The sequence below is a fragment of the Penicillium soppii genome, assembly GCF_028829465.1.
Source record: "Penicillium soppii strain IBT 18220 chromosome Unknown utg000001l, whole genome shotgun sequence".
Classification (NCBI taxonomy): Eukaryota; Fungi; Ascomycota; class Eurotiomycetes; order Eurotiales; family Aspergillaceae; genus Penicillium; species Penicillium soppii.
Window position 1 is genome coordinate 3,003,507 of NW_026643231.1, and position 19,270 is coordinate 3,022,776.

Consider the following 19,270-nt stretch of genomic DNA (forward strand, 5'->3'; position numbering starts at 1 on the left):
GTCACTCGACTTTATTCGACAAAGTCCTACTCGCAGGGTTCGATCTTTCCAAAATATTGGCTATCTCTAAGATTTATCTGTTCGTAATTTGTAGACTGCTTTAGCATAGTCAACGGTGGAACATTAATAATACCGTTATGATGCTCCTACATATAGCTAACATGAAGAGATTCTGAAATTCCTCCTGTGCAACCTAATCGGCTGAACGTGTTTCAAGTCATTCTGTATGGTAATCACCCTCTTGAAGAAACTAACCTTTACGGGACTTGCAGCTCTTGCCACCCCCCTCTACTTTTTTCTAATAGAATTTTCCATGTTGTACATCTGATTAGAAGTTAGAACCAAAATAACTCCTCCTCGAAATCTATAAATCATACCCACTAGGAGCCTACACCACCTAACCCAAGCGACATTTGAAAGAGATGCATGCCGCGGGCCGGCCCGTCGAGCCTCAACTTTAAATCACACTGCGAAATTTTTGCGCAACCCCACTTCATGTGCGTCCGTCAACCCTGCCCCCTCTCGAAAGTCTTTGGCCAAGTCTAGCGCAATCAAATAAAATGGCACCGGTCAATCTTTCGCACAGACGTACTCATAATTTGCTGCTGATTTCCAAACTCTTGAGCCTGCGCGACACCGCATCGCCCCTCACACTGGTCTTGGACTCGCTGGAGCAGCCAGCCACCCCACTTCTGAAAGAATACATAAGACGAGCAAAGGTAAGATGTAATATGCAATGATTTACATGGAAGACACATGACATCAATCTTGAGTGATTAGACTGACCTGTTCAATAGCTGTCCAAAGTCCATGTCACACTCATTGCTTTTGAGACACTTAAACGGCCAGAGGGAGTCGATGCCTTTGTATCAACTCGTCGCAAGAGTCCAGTCGAAATTGTGAAGGAAGTAAGCGCAGCTTATCAACAGGTTGCATCCTCCAACCCATCACGGAGTAAGCTACTTTATCGACCCCGCATGCGGACATTTATACTTACTAGCTATAGGGCGCTTGATCCTTGTTGATTCTATCAATCCTCTACTCAATTCCAAGAGAGTAGACCCTGGATTCCATCTCCCCTCTTTTCTCAGCTCAATCCTTGGCCCCACATCGCCAACCGCAAAGGTTGACGCATCACTTGTAGTGACATATCATCAAGACGTACCCGAGCCTCCCCAGCAGAACCCTTACTCGTCATCACCTCTTTCAGTGTTAACATACCTCGCCACGAGTATCATAACTCTCCATTCGTTTTCGCACATTCTAGCGCAGAAGGCCGCTCGAGACCGCAGTCTAGCCCCTCCAGTCTTTGGACTTGAAGAAGAGCAGGAGGGCGTTCTACTCGGCCGACTAGACAGACTCAGCGGCACTGGCGCAGCAGAGGGAATTGTCATCGAGTTGGAACACAGGCGGAAGAGTGGTCGTGGTGTTTTGGAATGGTACCTTCTTCCCCCTGCGTCGCGCTATTCGCCACAGCAATTGAAAGAAGTTATCACTTTACTCGATGATAACGTTCTGTACAATCCTCCCATGGAGCGGCATCCCGGTGCTGAGAATGAGGAGCCGACATCTACCTTTGAGCTTGGCCTGACTGACAAGCAACGGCGCGACAGAGAAGGCGTCGTGCTGCCTTACTTTGATGCACAGCACGGAGATGGACCCGGCGAGGGAGGTCGGATTCTCTACGATATGGGGGAAGAGGATGATTTCGACGAAGAGGAGGATGAAATTTAGATGATATTCAATAAGATACATGTGGTTCACGCAAATCCCTGCATTCTAGGTTCGGTAGATTGTATCCTGCAATCACCGAGAGGTATTAACTATGCATACATTCATACAAGGTAGGCCGATGGCCACGGCCGGAAAGCTAGGAATCAAAGGAATCGCCAGAAAAGGAAGATGAAAACGACAAGCCCGACGCCAGCGAAAGGTCCGTACTGCGAGGATGGTTAGTCCATCAATCTTGTGTGAACATAGGTCAGTCGGGTCTCACCTGCTTCAGCAACAATTCCCAATTGATGCGTACAGCTGCCTTTCTATATTTCTTGCTGTCTTCGCGCAGTCGACCAGACAACTCGCCCATACGCTCCAAGCTGTCACCACGATACAAAAGATCCTCTATGTTCTTCGTCATAACCTTGGTGACATCACGGAGCTCGTCGTTCAACTTGTCGAGGTTCTGCGATGCGCGACTGTCCTGGTACAGTTTCTTTGTGCGCTGAATAAAGGTATCGAATTCAACAAAGGCATATGGACGAAGGGTAGGCGAGAGGTATTGTGAGGATTGGTAGGTGGTTGTGAATTCAGAGGCCAGATCGGCAAGATATGTGAAGGCGAGTTTGCGGGGGTACGATTTATCGGCAATGCACAGGAAGCAAATGTCGTCTTGGATCGTGTAGCTATGCAGAAGTCAGTTCATTGATCTGCTTGACATGATGCGCCCGCTTACTGTAGATTGTATTTGCCGGACTCAATGCTGGCCTGAGGGGCGGAGTTGCGATTCAATCGCCGAAAGATCATCTTCGCCTGACTCTTGATTTCAGAGAGCTCTGATTCAGCCTGTAAATCTGGTGAGCTTGCGGTCTTCTTCACCTGGTTTGACCACCTACCTGCTCATCGTCGACCGAGGCAGCGAGCATAAGGCCTATTTTACCTTCACGTCAGCGCTCAGCCCTTTGCAACTCTTCAAAGAACTCCTCACCATCTAGCCTTGAAATTTGCGTTGACCTCACCATCTTGAGAATTCCTCGTGAAGCACAGCAGTTTCACCTTTGTTTTGACCAGAGAGTTGGCCAGAATGCCACCCAAGAAAGCAAAGGCGGTGACCCGGGGCAATAAAGCGCGGTCAGACCAACCTCCGTATTGTTTCGATCCTATTAACTGACTATCATGTCCTAGTCGTGGTGTTGCCCGTCCTCCAGATGTAGCAAAGAAGACGGGCTCGGCCATGTCAAACTCTCAATCAGAAGTGAGCTCTCGAGCCAAAACCCCAAGAAAGGCCGCCGCAAGAGGGAAATGGAGCGAAGAACAGCTACTCACAAGCGATAAGTCCGTCCTCATTGATCTGGATTTAGTAGTATGACAATGACCAAGCTGCCTTTGATATGTATTACTGAGATCCAAACTAATAGATCTCATCATATAGAAATTGTTATCACAACCTCAAGCATGGAACTGTCTCGAGGAAAGCGAAAAGCTGGAGATTCTTGCTTTACTCCCACCAGATGTTCACCCTGACGCTGCTTGTGCTTCCGACGATCCCAACGCAAAGATACCCCCGATGCCCGATAGCTTCATCCGCTACTCCAACAACTGGCGCGATGGTGTGCGACAGTTCCAGCTTGATCTTGAAAACGGCCGCTATGACCCTGAATGGTTAAAACAGGCCCAGGATGCAAGAGAGCGTCGCGCGCTAGGCGAATTCGACAGTTTCAAAGAGCGCGAATATGAGGAGTTTTGGGGACAAAAGCAGAAAGTCGTCAACAGAGCATATGCTGGAGAAAGCGCGCGAGTGAAACTGGGGACTCTTATCAGTGAAGGTATCATCCTAGTGGGGGATATTTGGAGATTCTATTATGTTTATGGGCGAGGACCGAGTAGAATCGTTGTTGAGAAGGAAGTTCGGGTATGTACCGGCCCATGCATGCACCTTGCATGGTTATATGCTGATAGCTACAGATTGATGAAATCAACGGGGCGAAATTGACTTTTGCTGTCCCACCCGGCGAAAAAGTCTTCCTTCGTAGCAATAACATAGACCAGAAACATACGACACCGGAACAAAAGGAGAAGAGGGGCGATGAAGATTTGAAAGCTGATCTCGAAACAGAGTCAACCCCAGCCATTGCTCCTTCGAGCCAGGAGATGAAAGATGCAGAGCCAGCCCCAGAGGCTGCGAAATTATCCCAGAAAGATGAGGAGATGAAAGATGTTGATGACCTGAAGTTGCAAGATATTCCTGGACCTTCCAATGCGGCGATGGAAGCGGATGTCAACAAGACATCCCAGGAAATCCCTACATCTTCCAATGCCGATGTGATGGAATCAGCTGTCAACACTGATGCTCATGAAGATTCTACTCCCCCAAAAGGTGAAGATATGCAAATCAATGATTCAGAGGCCAAAACAGGGCTTGCAGTACCCACCGAGAAAGACCAACAGGAACAAGGTCCTGACTTCAGCGTTGTCATTGTCAGCCCCAATAGTGGCAGATCTCCGAGCGTGAAACGCACGATCCCTTTCCCCTCCCCTCAGCCTCCAGTGAAGCGCAAAAAAGGACGACCACGCAAGCATCCGCTACCTGTGCAGCCCGAACCACAGCCCGAACCAGAGGTGCACCTGGAAACGGAGCTGCTACAACCTGATCAGCTCAAACCAGCGCCTCCTACCTCTTCGCTATCTCTATTGGCAGCAGAAATTGAGAAGAGCACTAGAGCGACTGCAGAGCCTTCTTCACTATCCATCTTATCAGCAGAGATCGAGAAGAACACTCAGGCGGCCCCCAAACCCTCTTGCCCGGAAACTGTAAATTCGGAGCTTCCTTCCACGTCTTCCTCCCCCTCCCTTCTACCTCACAATCTTCAAAACAACCCGAGGAAGTTCTAAATATCTCCATCCAAAATGGATCAGTAGAGATTTCCACAGACAAACCCGAATCTCCAGTCATCAAAAAGGAGGCACACGCCGAGACACCCATCGAGATTGACGCTGTTGATGCCAACGCTGTTGATGCCAACGCTGCTGACCCCAACGCTCCAACGGAGCCAAATATCAAGTTCGACCAGGCTACATCCAATGATCTCGCAGAAGCACCCGTCAAGGATGAGCAAGAGGAGCCCGAACCTGCAATCTCCGAACCACCCCCAACCTATTCTAAATTTCCCACCAATGAAATGGGCGAGATTATTCTCTCCAACATGTCTTCACCAGCAGCCCTCGTCTTGAAGATCCTGCAAATCGATGGTCGTATGCCCAATGGCCGCACAGCAAATGCTTGGAAAGAACTTCGATGCTATCGCAACAATCAGGACATGGGAAGTCTCTTTGATGTGCGAGAGGCTTGGTTCCTTCAGCACGAATAGATGCCAAATGAGCTGCATCCTATATTGATATGCACTCTCGGTTTTGCGTGCCCGGCCCCATGTATGAAAATCACAATGGAAAATATCTCTTAGCTTGCCCGTCGAGATCCCAAATAGCAATCAATAAATTTATTCTAAATTCCTATTGCTAGAAATTCAAGATCTACTTGTCCTAGAAAGAAAGAGTCCTGGAATAGGATTGGAGACTGGCATATGATCATTGGATCATGAGATATTTATATTATTCGTGAGTCGGCTGCTAGCCCGCGATACTAAGGCCCTTCACCCATGCCAGATATAGGAGGCATAGGATCCGCGTCTGCAGCAACATCAACAGCAAAGCTAGCCTGAATAAAGTCCTCAAGCTCTTCACTAACAGTCTTAAGCTTCTCCTTAACACTAGCAACACCTTCCTGTCCAACGATATGCCTAGAAGGAGGATTTGCGTGTCCCCCAATAGAAGTGATGGCAAACACCGTCTCCGAAACCAACACTTCAAGATGCGCAGAGCTCAAGGGTGGATGCATGGAGACAACCTCAGGGGCAGAGAACGGACCGCTCTCAATGGAACTAACTCGGGAACTTTCATCGTGCGCCCGACTGGGCGTGGTCGCGTTGCTGGCTGCGGCTGCGTTGGGAAGCTGAGGGACGAGATGATTCAGGATCCCGCGGAAAAGAGGTGCTTGGTTGTTGGCTGGTGAGTAGGCGGGGAAAATTGGGGGGACGCTTGTGACTAGGTTTGTCAGAATGCCTATTTCGATGCTGCATTGGAGGATTGTGAGTTTGATGTTGAATGGGGCGATTTCGTAGGCCAGACTCTGTGCTTGGGTTAGTTCGTGGCTGAGTCTGTATAGGGCTTCATACTGACATCGCAGAATCCTTCCAGCGCCCACCCTGCTGCGCAATACATTCCTAGTCCCGGGGTGCCGATGTGCGCCGCTGGATATTGTCAGACAGATTGTTCAAGATGCGAGTATATACACCTTACTAATTCCTGATATGATCATCACATGGCCGGATCGCTCTCTTCGCATATCGGGAAGAGTGGCTTTGATTATGTTGAGAGGGCCGAAGTAATTGGTTTCGAATTGATCGCGCACAAGGTTCTGCGTTTGAGTTGAGGCGGAGAGTTCCTCGACTGTGCCGATGAGAGCTTGGATATAGATCAGTAGGGTGCTGGGACACGGTGTAGAGCAGAGGTGTACCTTGACTTGTACAGCAAAGAAGTATGTCGACCTTTCCAAATGTTGCAACTGCGTTTGCCACAACCGACTGACATTCGCCCATCATTCTGCAACACGAGAATCGTTATTATCGAGATCGATTATAGTATTCCAATGTGGAGACGCACCGAATATCTAGCGGGACGGCCTTCATGCGAATTTCCCACCCTTCAGCGCGATGATCCTGAACCTCAGCAAGGAAAGCATTGAATTCATCCCGACGACGTTCATCGCGGTCCAGAGCTGTGTGTGCTAAACCGAGAAATGCATAATCACCATGCGCAAGGACCTTTCGTGCGACTGAGATGCCGAGGGGTGAGTCCCCCGCTGTAATTAGCCATACTCTTGGCTGAAGATTCGATGGGAATTCAGCGCGAACGTCAAAAGATGGATTGTCCATGGGGTTCAATCCAACGCGACATCGCGTTGTAGAAGTAAGAAGTGTAGCAGAGAACAATTGATTCCCCGCGGATAGATGCGGAGAATGCCAAGACCGTGTTTGGCTTCCAGGCGCATTCGCCATCCGGGCTACTGGCCTTTCCTTTCTTTCTTTTTTTTTTTTATCCATCTACGCTCATCATGTCGGAAACGAGGCCACGTAGACAGGAGGAGTCCAACGTATGTATTCATCGCGTTTATCGCGTTCATCTTGTTCGTATTCGCATGTTTGATCCTTTACTGACCCCCTCTTTAGTCGGGCTTCAAGGGTGCCCTTCAGGGCCTTGGAATCTTCTTGTTGGTTCAATTCGGCATTAACCAATACATGGGAAAAAACAGCAACACTGCTACCACTATCGAAAACACTAGTGGAATCCCTGCCTTCGCCGATCGTCCCCACCCCAGTGAATATGCCGAACACAGTGCTATCCCCGATCTCATCGCTCCTATCTGGCCCGCCGACAGCGCGGTTGATCTCAGTATTTACGTGACACCGTCCATCATTGTCCCCAAATTTACGGCCTCGGATAGTATTCTTGTCCTGCAGGAGAAGAACTTCACCATTGGAAACTACAGCGACACCCGTGAAATCGATACCACCATCAAGCTCCCCAAGCAAGTTCAACAGAATGGTACCCTTTGGGCTCACTTCTTTTTGGGCCGCACCGGATACCAGCTGGACCCCTCTGCCAAGAACTACAATACCGCCGATGCGGTTCACTTCCTGCGTCCCCTGAACCAGTATCTTCCCAAGAAGAAGGTCAAGAAATTGAAGAATCTCTTGTCAGGCCCTGAGGATGAGCATGATAAAGAGGAAGACAATACCCCGGAATGGTCTACCATGTCTTATTACCACCCAAACTTCACTGTATCCCTGATCCCAGACTCTGGAACCACCAAACTGGGCGCGATGAACCCCGCAGCTCGCCAGTATCTGCAGCTGGAGCGCACTGGTGCCCGCGACGCCTCTGGAAAGAATGGATGGTACTACCCGATCGCTTTCATCAACACTTTCTGGCAGTTGAAGACCCACATGACTGAGCTGAACTCCACCGTTGAGTCGGTGCCTTTACACATCACTGTCAACAACATGGCCAACTGGAAGTTCAACATCATCAGCAGTGTTGACGAGGGCTCCAAGCAAAGCTCTCGACAGGCTGCCTATGGTGGCTCTGCTCCCGGTGGCGGCGATGGAACTGAATGGGAGATGGTCAAGGAGATCCTGTTGGATACCAACATCTGGCTCCTGGGCACCACTGGTATTGTTACCATCTTGCACATGCTGTTTGAAACCTTGGCTTTCAAGAACGATATTGTAAGTCATATGTCAACACGGTGTTTGACCTCGCTAACATCGACACTTTTTAGGCTCATTGGCGCAAGAAGAAGGATATCGTTGGTACCTCCGTCCGGACAATTTTGGCGAACGTCTTCATGCAGGCTGTCATCTTCCTCTACCTCGTGGACAACAGCGAGAACACTTCTTGGATGATTCTAGCCAGTCAAGGATTCGGTATCCTGCTGGAATTCTGGAAGATCACCAAGACTGTTGATGTCCGCCTGCGCGCACCCCCCGCCAACTCCTGGTTCTCATTCTTGCCCTATGTAATCGTCTTCGAGGATAAGCACAAGCTCACTGAGACTGAAGAGAAGACCAAAGAATACGACGAAATCGCCTTCCAATACCTGTACATCGTGGCCGTGCCTCTTCTGCTCGCATACGCTGCCTACAGTCTGGTCTACAACACCCACAAGTCGTGGTACTCCTACATCATCCAGACTCTTGTTGGTAGTGTTTACGCCTATGGCTTCCTCATGATGGTCCCCAGTCTCTACATCAACTACCGATTGAAGTCTGTTGCTCACATGCCCGGAAAGGCATTGACCTACAAGTTCCTCAACACCTTTATCGACGATCTCTTCGCTTTCACCGTTAAGATGCCCTGGCTCCATCGCCTGGCTACTCTTCGCGACGACGTTATCTTCTTTATCTGGCTCTACCAAGGCTGGAAGTACAAGGTTGATTACAAGCGCGTCAACGAGTTCGGCCAGGGAGGTGACAGCGATGAGGAAGAGGAGCCTGTTCCGGCTGCCATTGAGGGCGTGGAGAAGGAGGAAGCGGTCGCGAAGTCCTCTTCCAAGGCTACTCCCAAGTCGGACACTCGCAAGAGAAAGTAGATGTTAGATTAGATGTAGACTTTGGTAGCCAATACGCTGAAATGCGTATTTGTATTTTCCTGTTGTTGGCATTGTTGAGCAGTCTTCTAGTTCGATTATCTGTTGCAGCAAGAAATGTTTCCTCTGATCTCTTTAGCATTTTCAATATTATCCAGAGTTTTGAGCTCCAATAACTGATCATAAATTTGTAGAAAAAGTACAATAAAGCTGTTGTTTTGTAAAAGAGTAGATCTTCACTTGTTGATAATTACCCGATCGGGTTTAAGCCCTTTTCCGCGCGCCCACGTTTGTTCTTCTATGCAGCTGTCGACCTCTACATACGTCAACTTCAATTCCTTTACCCCTGAAGAGGTCAAAAGTGGCGCAAAGGCTTGCGCTCCCTAATACTTATTTGCTGCGTTTTCGATGCGTAATCATTGAACGTGGAACGCGCCATACTGAAACTACGCGCAGCAACGGAGGCAATCTCCAGCTCAGACAAAACCATAAAAGAATTTGTGTATCAATTATTTAAATGGACGCGGATACTGGTAACATATGAACATATCTTTAATTGATCCATTGTACTATGACTAACAATTTTCTAGGAAGTGAGAAAACAAGCAGCCTGCTTGATGCTGTCGAGCGCCTGGAAGCCGGTACAGCTAGCCCCTTCCGAGCACTTGATGGCATAAAATGACTAATTAGAGATAGTTGCTTTCGTCCCACCCAAGCAAAGATACACAGATGCAAGTCTGCTAGTGAAAACGATCGCATCAGACGCGTATGAAAATGGTCTTCCCCAATCTGTGCTTGCCCGTCTCCTGAAGATTCTGACCACGAAAAATAACCTGGACCAAGGCACAGTTACAACATTGATCAAGAACCTGTATCCGCAGAATAGAATCGCATCTAAGAATGTCACACAAGTGGTGTGCTCTCTCGGGCCGAGCAAGAACAAGCCTAGTCTTGCGACGCAAGCTCTGCTGTTGCGCTGGTTGATCCTTTCGTACGATCTCTTCCAAGAAAGGAAGCACCTTGTCAAGCTTTACACCGTGCTGTTCAACCATCTTGATATGATCAGCTTGCGGAAACCACTGTGTCATATTCTTTCGCTTATTACGAGGCGAAAACACGTTAAGCCGTTCCGGATTCAGGTTCTGATGGAGTTCATTCAGGCTTCTGGTGGTGATGAGAAGGAACTCATTAGCTTACTGAGGATATTCAAGAATTACTACCCTGAGATTGTCCTTGGTGATTTCGCGGGTTCGAGGAGGAATGCTCTTTTCTTTAAACATCCAGATCCGGAGTGGTCAGGCCATGCGAAGGTGCTCCAGGATCAGTATATCGAGAGAATGCAAGCGGGTCCAGGATCGAGTTTCCAAGTCGTTCGTCGGGGAACGGTGAAAAGAAGCAGGATTGAAGTGGTTATCCCTGCTCTTCAGACTTCACGGGTATCAGATAAACACACATCCCTGGAGGAGCTGCGTGATGTTGGTCATTTTGTGGACAAAATTGACAAAATTGAGTTACCGAATCAAATAATCTCGACTCTGAGCGATGCAATGGCTCAGAAATATCTTCATCTGGTCCAACCTGAGCTCGCGGACCATCGGCTGGATGAATGGCTGAGGAGTTTTCTGGAGGACAAGCTGGAGGCGCTCCGCGGGGACGAAGACGATGAACCGGAGACATTGTCCTACTTCTTGGATTTTGTTGTGGGATATGTATCATATATCAAGGTGAGAATTTTGGACCAGTTCTTGGCCGACATGCATTGACAAGTATTAGGACCTTCCATCCGCAATTCGTTCATTCTTGAAGTCTTACCTGCAGATATGGAATGGGAAGGATAATCGCGAAAATGTCTTCCGACTTTTACAATACGTTCCGATTGAGCCTTTCAAGTCTCTGCAAAGTGAACTCCTGTCCCCCCTGGAGTCAGCAGTGCTAGATGAGGGCCTTGGTTCCAGAACCGCGTTACTGGATCTCTACGCGGGACTGATCAGTCAATGGGGTGTGAAACTTCGCTCGCAAACGGCCACATCTGAGGAATGTACTCCCCTCAGCCAGATGATTGTGCATGCTGAACTCTTAGCATCTTCCATTCTGGAATTCTCCACCGATGAAGATCAGAAAGCGGCCAAGCCAGCCTCAATCTCTGTCCTCGATTTCTACAGAACCCTTTCAGGTCTGTTTTCTCACGCACCTCAAGATGCGCGATTCCGTCTCACTCTTCCTTACGCACAAACGGTGTATACACTGGCTTTCACACCGAGTGCCGCCGTGATTTCAAGTCTCAACTCCATTTTGGCAGTCTACAAGTCTGCATTTGAAGCTTCTTTAAGCTCACAAGTCCTCCAAGCACAAAGCACCCCGGGTTATGGAACAGATTTGGTCGGTCGGTTCAACGGCTATGTCATGGACATGTGCAATGTTCTATGGCGAAACCGTGCACTCAACACAGAAGACCCGAATGCGCTGGGCTGTCTTGTTCCAGCATCAACTGTGACTGCCCTGACGAGTTACATCAAAGACGCATCCGAGGCAGCCAAGCACTACGACCGTGAGAGCGCGTTCCATATCAGTGTCTCTTCAATTTTCTCTCTCAGTCACAGTGCGGCGTTTTGCAATTTGTCTGCCGCATGTTTCGCAGAGCTCGAAGAGGACCAGCAGGTTGGGGATGACCGACCAAAGTTACGGAAGCCCGTGACTCAGAAAGTGTTGCAGGCCCTTGAGAAGGAAGGCGGCGCTAAGATTACATGGCAGGAGTACCGTGTGCATATGCTGGACTGGTTAGATGGGGTAGGGTGTCGCGGCACCAGCATTCTGATGAGGAGCACGATGAAGGCTTTACGTAAAGAGTAATAATATTTCAATGACATTTTGACATATTTTGTCCCTGCAACTCCAGTAAATGATTGGTATCTATTGCTATACACATATTGTACAATGTCCTGCAGATGAAACAGTCTTTGTGTTTCGAACCCCCCAGCAGCCCTCGACGGCGCTATAACTTTTCCACTGAGTTCATGTATATATCCTGAACACTGGGCTCTTCCCGCAAAGCACTCAGAAGATCCTCCAGTGCTTTCGCTTGCTCTTCATCCTGCACCTCAACCATAGAATCCCGATTCGGATCCCAAAATATCTCCAACTCTTCAATTGCAAGACCGGAAAGTTTCGCAAATGTCTCACCGACAGTCTTCGTCTCTGAAGGATCCGTCAAGATCACAAGACGGCCCTTGTCATCTGTAGTGATATCCGCAGCTCCGGCTTCGATAGCCTGATCTAAGTAGTCGTCCGAATTGGTGTTTTCCTTTTTCTCCATGACGACCCTTCCCTTCCGCTCGAACAGGAATGTAGTTGGAGTCACGATCCCTCCATTATCTTTAATGAGATAGCGGACGTCTTGTAGCACGCGCGCCTTTTGATCCGTCTGACATTCCACCACAGCGGCTACATTGCCCGGTAGCATGGCTTCGATCGTTAGGGATTCCAATGCTTGGCCTGATATGCTGAGGCCTTGGCCTCGGGCAATTGCGGCTTCGATGATGATTTTGGGGGTTGAGGCCCGCTTTGCGTTCGATAGTGCGAGTGCTAGACGGGGATTGTACTTTATGTCGGGTCCCCACACTATAGCAGAGTCAGTATCTATGTAGATATATGCGCATATATTTGAATGAAGGACATGCTCTGTGTGGCACTGGCAATCTCTTTGCTCATCATCTGGCGCTCTCTGCTCTTGGCCTTGTCATTCCTGGCCTTGTCATGCTTGATCGTGGACCATTTGTTGTGACCGGATAAAGTGACTTTTGTGGTACTGAAAGAACGACAGTCCAGGCCATTGCGAGTCCATTGGCGACGTGGCACCAGCCTGCTGAGCCTCAGAGCCATGATGTTCTGAAACAAAGATCTGGCCCGCGGTATACATTTCCCCGCGGATAAATAGCGGGCCGATGTCAGTGAAACCACAAGATAGGGAGAACATGGGGTTGACTACTCTACAAACATTGCTACATATTCTTCTTCCTTTTTCTTCTTTCTTATGGGGCTGGATCTGCCTTAATCCAATCTCATGTTTTCAGAAACGGCGATCGCTCCTCCGCCGCAAAATGTCTACGAACTGGACATCCCCAAGCTGCATGCGCTCCCCTCCGAACAACAGGAGCTCTACATGCTCACATTCACCTCTGACCTGGTACAATACATATCGGGCTTGGAGCCAGCACAAGTATCCTCGCAACAGAAAGATCTCAAGAAGGAATTGTTCAAGATATTAAACCTCCCCTCACCGACAATCACTCGAGTCCTCCGCAACAACCTTGGACGATGCTTTGGCGCAATACTCAGCAAAGGAGATCGCGGCATCCTCTTTGAAACAATCAGTGACTTGCTAGGAATCTTGAACGCTAGCAAAAGCGAAGTGGAAATCAAGACCAAGTTCGCTGCGGCGCATTGTCTAGGGGAGGTGTTTGCGACAGCTGGCGAGAGCGCGCTCATGCAATCCAATGTCGCGACATCGGGCACACTGAAATTACTCAAGTCAGCAAGTAGCCATACAGGCTTCCGAGGCGTTATCTTCGCAGTACTGCGCAAGATCGTTGTTGGAATTGGAGTCCCGATTGATGAAGCAACCGCCCGTGACATTTGGAAACAGGCCAGAAACGCTGCTGTCAGCGATAAATCCACCTTCGTTCAAGTCCATGCTTGTCGCTGCCTGGAGCAGTTGATCGCGACAACCTCGTTCTTTGACAACACAAACGACTTCGAGCATCTCAAAACACTTGTGTGGAAGGTTGTTGACAGCCCCGCTGCGCCGGTGCGTCATGCTCTCGCTGCTGTTCTTGGTCAAGCATTGATCAAATTGCATGCGACTGAAGCGCCTACCGCCGCTGCTCCGAAACCGAAATCGAAGAAATCGAAACGGATGTCGAAGAAACCGGGTGCAGGGCTTGCAGACGAGGAAGAAGCGGAGATGTCTGAACCGTCTGCTCCCAAGAAAACAGACTCGCGCTTGTTTTTCCTTCTTCCAGACTTGCTGAGGCAGCTTTCGTCTCAATATGTTAAGAGCAATACTTCTAACCGCGCTCGTGCTGGAATATGTATATGCTACAAGTATGTTCTTCGGAACCTCGGAGACAAGATTGTCGAAGAGCGTTATGGACAGATTGCGACCAATCTGCTTGTTGAGTTGCTGAACCATCCGACGGTCACTTATAATCGATTCCGTCTGCTCATGACCAGGAAGTTTGTTAAGAGCATTCTTGAAGATACCATTGGCCAGGAATTGCTACGCGAGAACAGTCAACTCAATGCCGCTAAGTGGTTGATTAACGAGATTCTGAAGGACTACCCGCAGGTGATTCAGGAGCGCCGTGAGCCAAGCAAGTATACATTGACAAGTGCTGTCAGCGCTCTGTCATCGTTGATCTCATCGCTTGGTTCTTCCTTCAGCGAACACGCTGATAGCTGCAGAGACGCGTTGCTTCAGGTTCTTCCTCATCCCAGCTACACGGTCCAAGTTCATACAGCGCATTGTATGCGGACCTTTGTTCTCGCTTCCCCCCACCAGTTGCTGTCATGCGTAACGATTTGCATGAACAGCTTGAACAGGGAGATCGGACAGCTTGGCACACCACGTCAGGCGCCTCGTCGATGTGTTGGCTATGCAAACGGTTTGTCTGCTATGCTCAGCACTTCCCGTTTACAGCCATTGTATGGCGCAGTTGATGTGTTTGCCCGCGTCTTCACACAGGCAACCGATCTCCTCAAGGTCAGCAGCACTTCGGAGCTTCGAGTTGCCAGTATCCAAATACAGGTGGCGTGGATTCTCATTGGAGGCTTGATGCCTCTGGGGCCCAGCTTTGTCAAGATCCACCTTTCACAGTTGATGCTTCTCTGGAAGAATGCACTCCCTAAACACCTAAGCAAGAATAACGTCGCTCAGCCTCGTACTCTTGAGATTAGCTTCTTGGCCCATGTCCGAGAATGTGCTCTCAGTTCGTTGCTGGTCTTCATGGAGTTCAACAGCAAATTGATCACTTCGGATGGCGCAAAGAGGATTTCTGCGATGTTACAAAATACCGTTGAATTCTTGGATGATTTGCCCAAGCCCAAGGCTATGGAAGATCTCTCACAGAGACTCCATCCTTCTCTTCAATTGCAGGATTATACGACTATGGTGCGCAGACGTGTCTTGCAGTGCTTCTCAAAGCTTGTGCATGTCCACCCACCCAGCCATGGAGATATCATCTCACAGTCCAGTCTGCTCAGTCTAGCCATCTCGTCCTTCGCAGACCCAGATGCCCAGTACAAGCAATTAGAAAGCTCGATTTCTGGCTCCGCTGGACAATTCGATGGTTTATGGGACTTGTGTGATAATTATGGCTTTGGTGTTACTGGGCTTTCCAGGGAGTACATACGTGCTACACTTTCTGGGACACAGGAAGATGACAAGGGACCTGCTTGGTCTGCGATTGATTCTGTGGACCAAGTGGTTGATGATGCCTTGACGTTTCCTATCTGCCAAGCCAGCGAGCATGACGCACTCCTTCTGTACAACTTGCGGGATGGAGACAAACTTGCCGTTGATCCTCCCACGACAGGGGTTGTCAACTCGGCCATAGATCTGTTCTCCGTGGCCCTTGCACTTCATTCGCCCAAAATCCAAGAAAGCAGCGTGGAACAGATTGCTACTTTCCTCACCTCTCCCAGTTTACAACGGAACCCTGGCAGGAAAGCCGCATTGGTCATTAATATCTCGGTGGCTCTCTTGCAAACACTAAAAGTAGCTGTTAAAGAGACAGGTTTTGTTGCCGGCAAGCTGAATCCGTCCACCGACAAGATTCTGCAAGAGCTTTTGCAGGGCTTTGTTATTGATGCCGATCCAATTGTACGCACCATTGGCGCCGAGGCGTTAGGAAGACTTTGTGACAGCGCTGGTAACACATGTACCAACATCCAAGTCAAGTGGTTAGTCGATACCATTGTCGAGAACAGGGAACCCAACGCTAGAGCAGGCTGCGCCGCTGCTTTAGGGTGTATTCATGCTCAAATTGGCGGAATGGCAGCTGGTCTGCACCTGAAAACCATTGTTGGTGTATTGATGTCTTTGTGTAACGACCCTCATCCCGTTGTCCACTTCTGGGCTCTAGGTGGATTGGAGAGAGTTGCCAATTCTGCTGGACTGACATTCTCGCCGTTTGTCTCTGGTTCCTTGGGCATGCTTTCTCAGCTTTATAATGCTGATACACACAACGAAGAAGCTGCTGCATTGGCAACCTCTAACATCGAGATGTCTTTCTTGACACCTGTTGTGATCAATCGATGTGTGGACTCTCTGATCAATGTCCTCGGTCCGGACTTGCAAGACATTGCAAAGACTCGCAATCTCATATTGACACTGCTTCGTCAATTCCAGCTAGAGGAGAATCCGGCGCTGGTGACGGAAAGTTCCAAATGTTTGGATCACTTCTCCCTCTACGCATCTAGCTATGTGGACTACCCAGGATATGTGAAGCGACTGCAGAGGGAGCTTCGCGCAAACAATTTCCTGATGCGAGATGTAGCTGTTCGAGGTCTAAACAACCTCATGAAGCGTGACGCATCTTCTGTCATGCACACAGCCGGTCAGACTTTGGAAGATGACATATGGTTAGCATTTGATGAAGCGCCGGATAACCAATCACTGAAGTCAATGATCCAGGATTGGTTGCAGCAGACTGCTCTGACAGAAACTGAGGTGTGGATTCAACGTTGTCAGAATATCATGACCAAGACCCGCAACAAAGTCGAGCCTCCACCCACCACAGTGGTGCAAACAGCTGCGGCAGATATCCCCGATGACGAGGTCGCAGGATTTGCCGCAGCGGAAGGCCAGGGCGACATTGCAAATGAAAGTGTATCAGGGCAGGAGCTATTGAAGTGGCAGACACGCCACTTTGCAATGAGCTGTCTCTCCGAGCTCTTAGCCACCGTCCAAGAGGCGATTTTACCGGACTCTGCCATCCCAGCGGAGTTGGCTCTCCAGAAAAACGTTGGAGACGTTATTAGAATGGCCTTCTCTGCATCTACCGCCAACGTAATCCAGCTGCGCGTGTGGGGATTGAAAATCATTGATCAAGTCCTAACCATGTTTGGCAAGACACCCGATCCGGATTTTGCGGAAGCTTCCCTGCTGGAGCAATACCAAGCTCAGATCGGCTCTGCACTCACTCCTGCCTTCGCTGCCGATTCATCTGCGGAGCTGGCCTCAGAGGCGATCAATGTGTCTGCCACTTTCATTGCAACGGGAATTGTCACAAATATTGACCGTATGGGACGCATCCTCAAGCTTTTGGTGCTGGGTCTAGAAAACTTCGCCAATAATCCGGACACAACCGAGATTGGCGACCTCAAGGGTCTCAACTCCAATTCCCGTGTGATGGTTAAACTTGCCTTGTTCTCAGCTTGGGCTCGCCTGCAGATCGCTAGCATTGACCAGGAGTACTTAACCCAGCTCGTTCAACCTTACATCGCGAAACTCACCCCGCTGTGGCTATCTTCTCTACAAGAGTACGCTCGTCTTCGCTTCGAGCCTGATATCTCCGGTACTTTGGGCACGAGCTCCAGTGGTGACCTGGATGAGGTTTATGCTGCGTTGAACCGCGAGACCTTGTTGAAGGTAATCCCACTTGTTATTTTATACTGTGCACATCTACAGACGCTAACTCCATTTCCAGTTCTATCAAGACACTTGGTTGTACTTGGTTGATGCAGTTGCTGGCCTTGTTGAGAAAGACATCGACTTTGTTTTCGACGCCCTCGATGGCAAATTACAGCTGCCCGAGCCCGGCGAGGAGGGCGAGGAACGCAAAGAGAAGGGCCAGAAGGAGGAATTTAAAGGGAAAGGACACGACATCAACTACCGCGAAGAGCCAGTGGCGTTCTTCTTCGTGTTGTTCGGGCTGGCTTTCGAATCTTTGGTCGATCAAGGAACTTCGGCATCACAACGGCTAGAGATCCTCCAGGCCCTGAAGAGAATCTTGCGGCCAGTCATCTCCGGAAATGCTATCTACCAAGATGCAATCTTCACTGAGACTATGGATACTTTCGATCGACTTGTTCTGACAGAGGCTACCCCCATTCAGACTGTTATTGTTGAGATTGCTCAGAACCTATCCTTGGACCACCCAGCAGCAAAGGGTGATCAGGAGCGCAACGATCATTTGTCGGATGATATAGAACAACTATTCGAGTTGACCAGAAGTATCATCCTTGTTCTGGCCGGAATGCTTCCTAATCTCCGCGAGTCGACACCTCTTGCACGATTCAACATCACCTCAGATGAGTCTCTGACGCTCATTCGCCTGGCGCTTCGCTCCTTGGTCGATGTTGCATCCGTATTCCCATCAATTATTCGCAATGATCTCCATGCTTGCATCCTGCACATCTTCACAACAATCCTCGCCACAGGGATCTGCCAAACGGGTGTTGTCCCTCAAGCCCTTCCAATCTTCAGACAGTTCATCCACGCCATCACCCACACCACGGAATCCCCTGAAGACCTCGAAGTCGTGTCTTTCCAGCTTCGCGGGTGCCTCACCCGTTTCCTAACCATTCTCACCATCGCCCAGCGACGAGAATCGGATACCTCCATCCCCTGCGCCAAGAACACACTACTCGCCATCACCTTCCTCCTCACAGCCGGAGGCCACGTGATTCCCCCCCAAGACCCCATCCTCATTAAAGTTCTAAACGAGCTCTTCGACTGTCTCCAGGATGTCGGTCTCGCCACCGTAGCAGCCAGCTGCATCCGTTCGATCCTCGTCAAGCCGGGGCCGCGGTCCCCCACCGACGAAGTAATCAGCCGCTATCTCACCCCGCGCCTGATCGCCTTCTTCGTCGGCTGTCCTCTGGACAACGGCGATATCCCCAGCGACCCGGAAAATTCCCGCACAGTAGTCGGTCGCACGCTCGTGTCAACAATCTCGAACGGAACATTCTCTGCCACCGAGCTCCCGGCCGCTATCTCCCTCGTCATGTCTGCTTTGTTGGCTCGCGCCAAGCGTGAGGGCGAGTCCGTGCACCAGGAGTCGGCCGGTCATCTCCTTGAGCTTGCTAAAGCTGATCAGCTCACTTTCAGGACGTTGGTCGCCTCTATGAATGCAGAGCAGAAGTCGCTTCTGGAGGAGGTTCTGCGTAGTGCGGGTGTTGGTGCTGTTGCTTCTAAGACTGTCGAAGCGGATAATACGCCTCAGGCTGCGCCGAGTATTGCATTGCGTATGGATTTCTAGGGTGCTTTTGGTGGCTTTATATGATATACACTATGACCGAAGATGACTACAAATGATTCACTGTAACCAGAGGTAGATTGGTAGTTGTCTA

The 19,270-nt window shown here is 49.6% G+C and overlaps 8 protein-coding genes across 8 annotated transcripts; 5 read left to right on the plus strand and 3 right to left on the minus strand.

Moving 5' to 3' along the window:
• Positions 1-560: 560 nt before the first annotated feature.
• Positions 561-1,734, plus strand: N7529_001139 (Elongator subunit IKI1; the record flags this gene model as incomplete). Its single annotated transcript, XM_057236670.1, has 3 exons — positions 561-719; positions 798-954; positions 1,007-1,734. The coding sequence occupies 3 exons, from the start codon at positions 561-563 to the stop codon at positions 1,732-1,734; spliced, it is 1,044 nt and encodes a 347-aa protein (XP_057103473.1).
• Positions 1,735-1,981: 247 nt separating this feature from the next.
• On the minus strand, positions 1,982-2,642 carry N7529_001140 (SNAP receptor SEC22; the record flags this gene model as incomplete). The annotated part of the gene is made up of 3 exons (XM_057236671.1): positions 1,982-2,402; positions 2,453-2,562; positions 2,613-2,642. 3 exons carry the CDS (start codon positions 2,640-2,642, stop codon positions 1,982-1,984), a joined length of 561 nt encoding a protein of 186 aa, XP_057103474.1.
• Positions 2,643-2,800: 158 nt separating this feature from the next.
• Positions 2,801-5,084, plus strand: N7529_001141 (uncharacterized protein; the record flags this gene model as incomplete). Its single annotated transcript, XM_057236672.1, has 5 exons — positions 2,801-2,847; positions 2,902-3,079; positions 3,149-3,628; positions 3,682-4,527; positions 4,599-5,084. The coding sequence occupies 5 exons, from the start codon at positions 2,801-2,803 to the stop codon at positions 5,082-5,084; spliced, it is 2,037 nt and encodes a 678-aa protein (XP_057103475.1).
• A 272-nt stretch (positions 5,085-5,356) lies between these two features.
• N7529_001142 (short chain dehydrogenase/reductase family protein) lies at positions 5,357-6,707 on the minus strand (the record flags this gene model as incomplete). Its single annotated transcript, XM_057236673.1, has 4 exons — positions 5,357-5,902; positions 5,953-6,023; positions 6,073-6,260; positions 6,436-6,707. The coding sequence occupies 4 exons, from the start codon at positions 6,705-6,707 to the stop codon at positions 5,357-5,359; spliced, it is 1,077 nt and encodes a 358-aa protein (XP_057103476.1).
• A 179-nt stretch (positions 6,708-6,886) lies between these two features.
• N7529_001143 (CLPTM1 family protein) lies at positions 6,887-8,923 on the plus strand (the record flags this gene model as incomplete). The annotated part of the gene is made up of 3 exons (XM_057236674.1): positions 6,887-6,925; positions 7,002-8,060; positions 8,114-8,923. 3 exons carry the CDS (start codon positions 6,887-6,889, stop codon positions 8,921-8,923), a joined length of 1,908 nt encoding a protein of 635 aa, XP_057103477.1.
• Positions 8,924-9,437: 514 nt separating this feature from the next.
• Positions 9,438-11,770, plus strand: N7529_001144 (Mis6 domain protein; the record flags this gene model as incomplete). The annotated part of the gene is made up of 4 exons (XM_057236675.1): positions 9,438-9,453; positions 9,511-9,561; positions 9,617-10,644; positions 10,694-11,770. The coding sequence occupies 4 exons, from the start codon at positions 9,438-9,440 to the stop codon at positions 11,768-11,770; spliced, it is 2,172 nt and encodes a 723-aa protein (XP_057103478.1).
• Positions 11,771-11,912: 142 nt separating this feature from the next.
• On the minus strand, positions 11,913-12,799 carry N7529_001145 (post-initiation translation factor DPC29; the record flags this gene model as incomplete). The annotated part of the gene is made up of 2 exons (XM_057236676.1): positions 11,913-12,538; positions 12,598-12,799. The coding sequence occupies 2 exons, from the start codon at positions 12,797-12,799 to the stop codon at positions 11,913-11,915; spliced, it is 828 nt and encodes a 275-aa protein (XP_057103479.1).
• Positions 12,800-12,980: 181 nt separating this feature from the next.
• N7529_001146 (AP-1 complex accessory protein LAA1) lies at positions 12,981-19,179 on the plus strand (the record flags this gene model as incomplete). The annotated part of the gene is made up of 2 exons (XM_057236677.1): positions 12,981-17,567; positions 17,626-19,179. The coding sequence occupies 2 exons, from the start codon at positions 12,981-12,983 to the stop codon at positions 19,177-19,179; spliced, it is 6,141 nt and encodes a 2,046-aa protein (XP_057103480.1).
• Between the last annotated feature and the right edge of the window lie 91 nt (positions 19,180-19,270).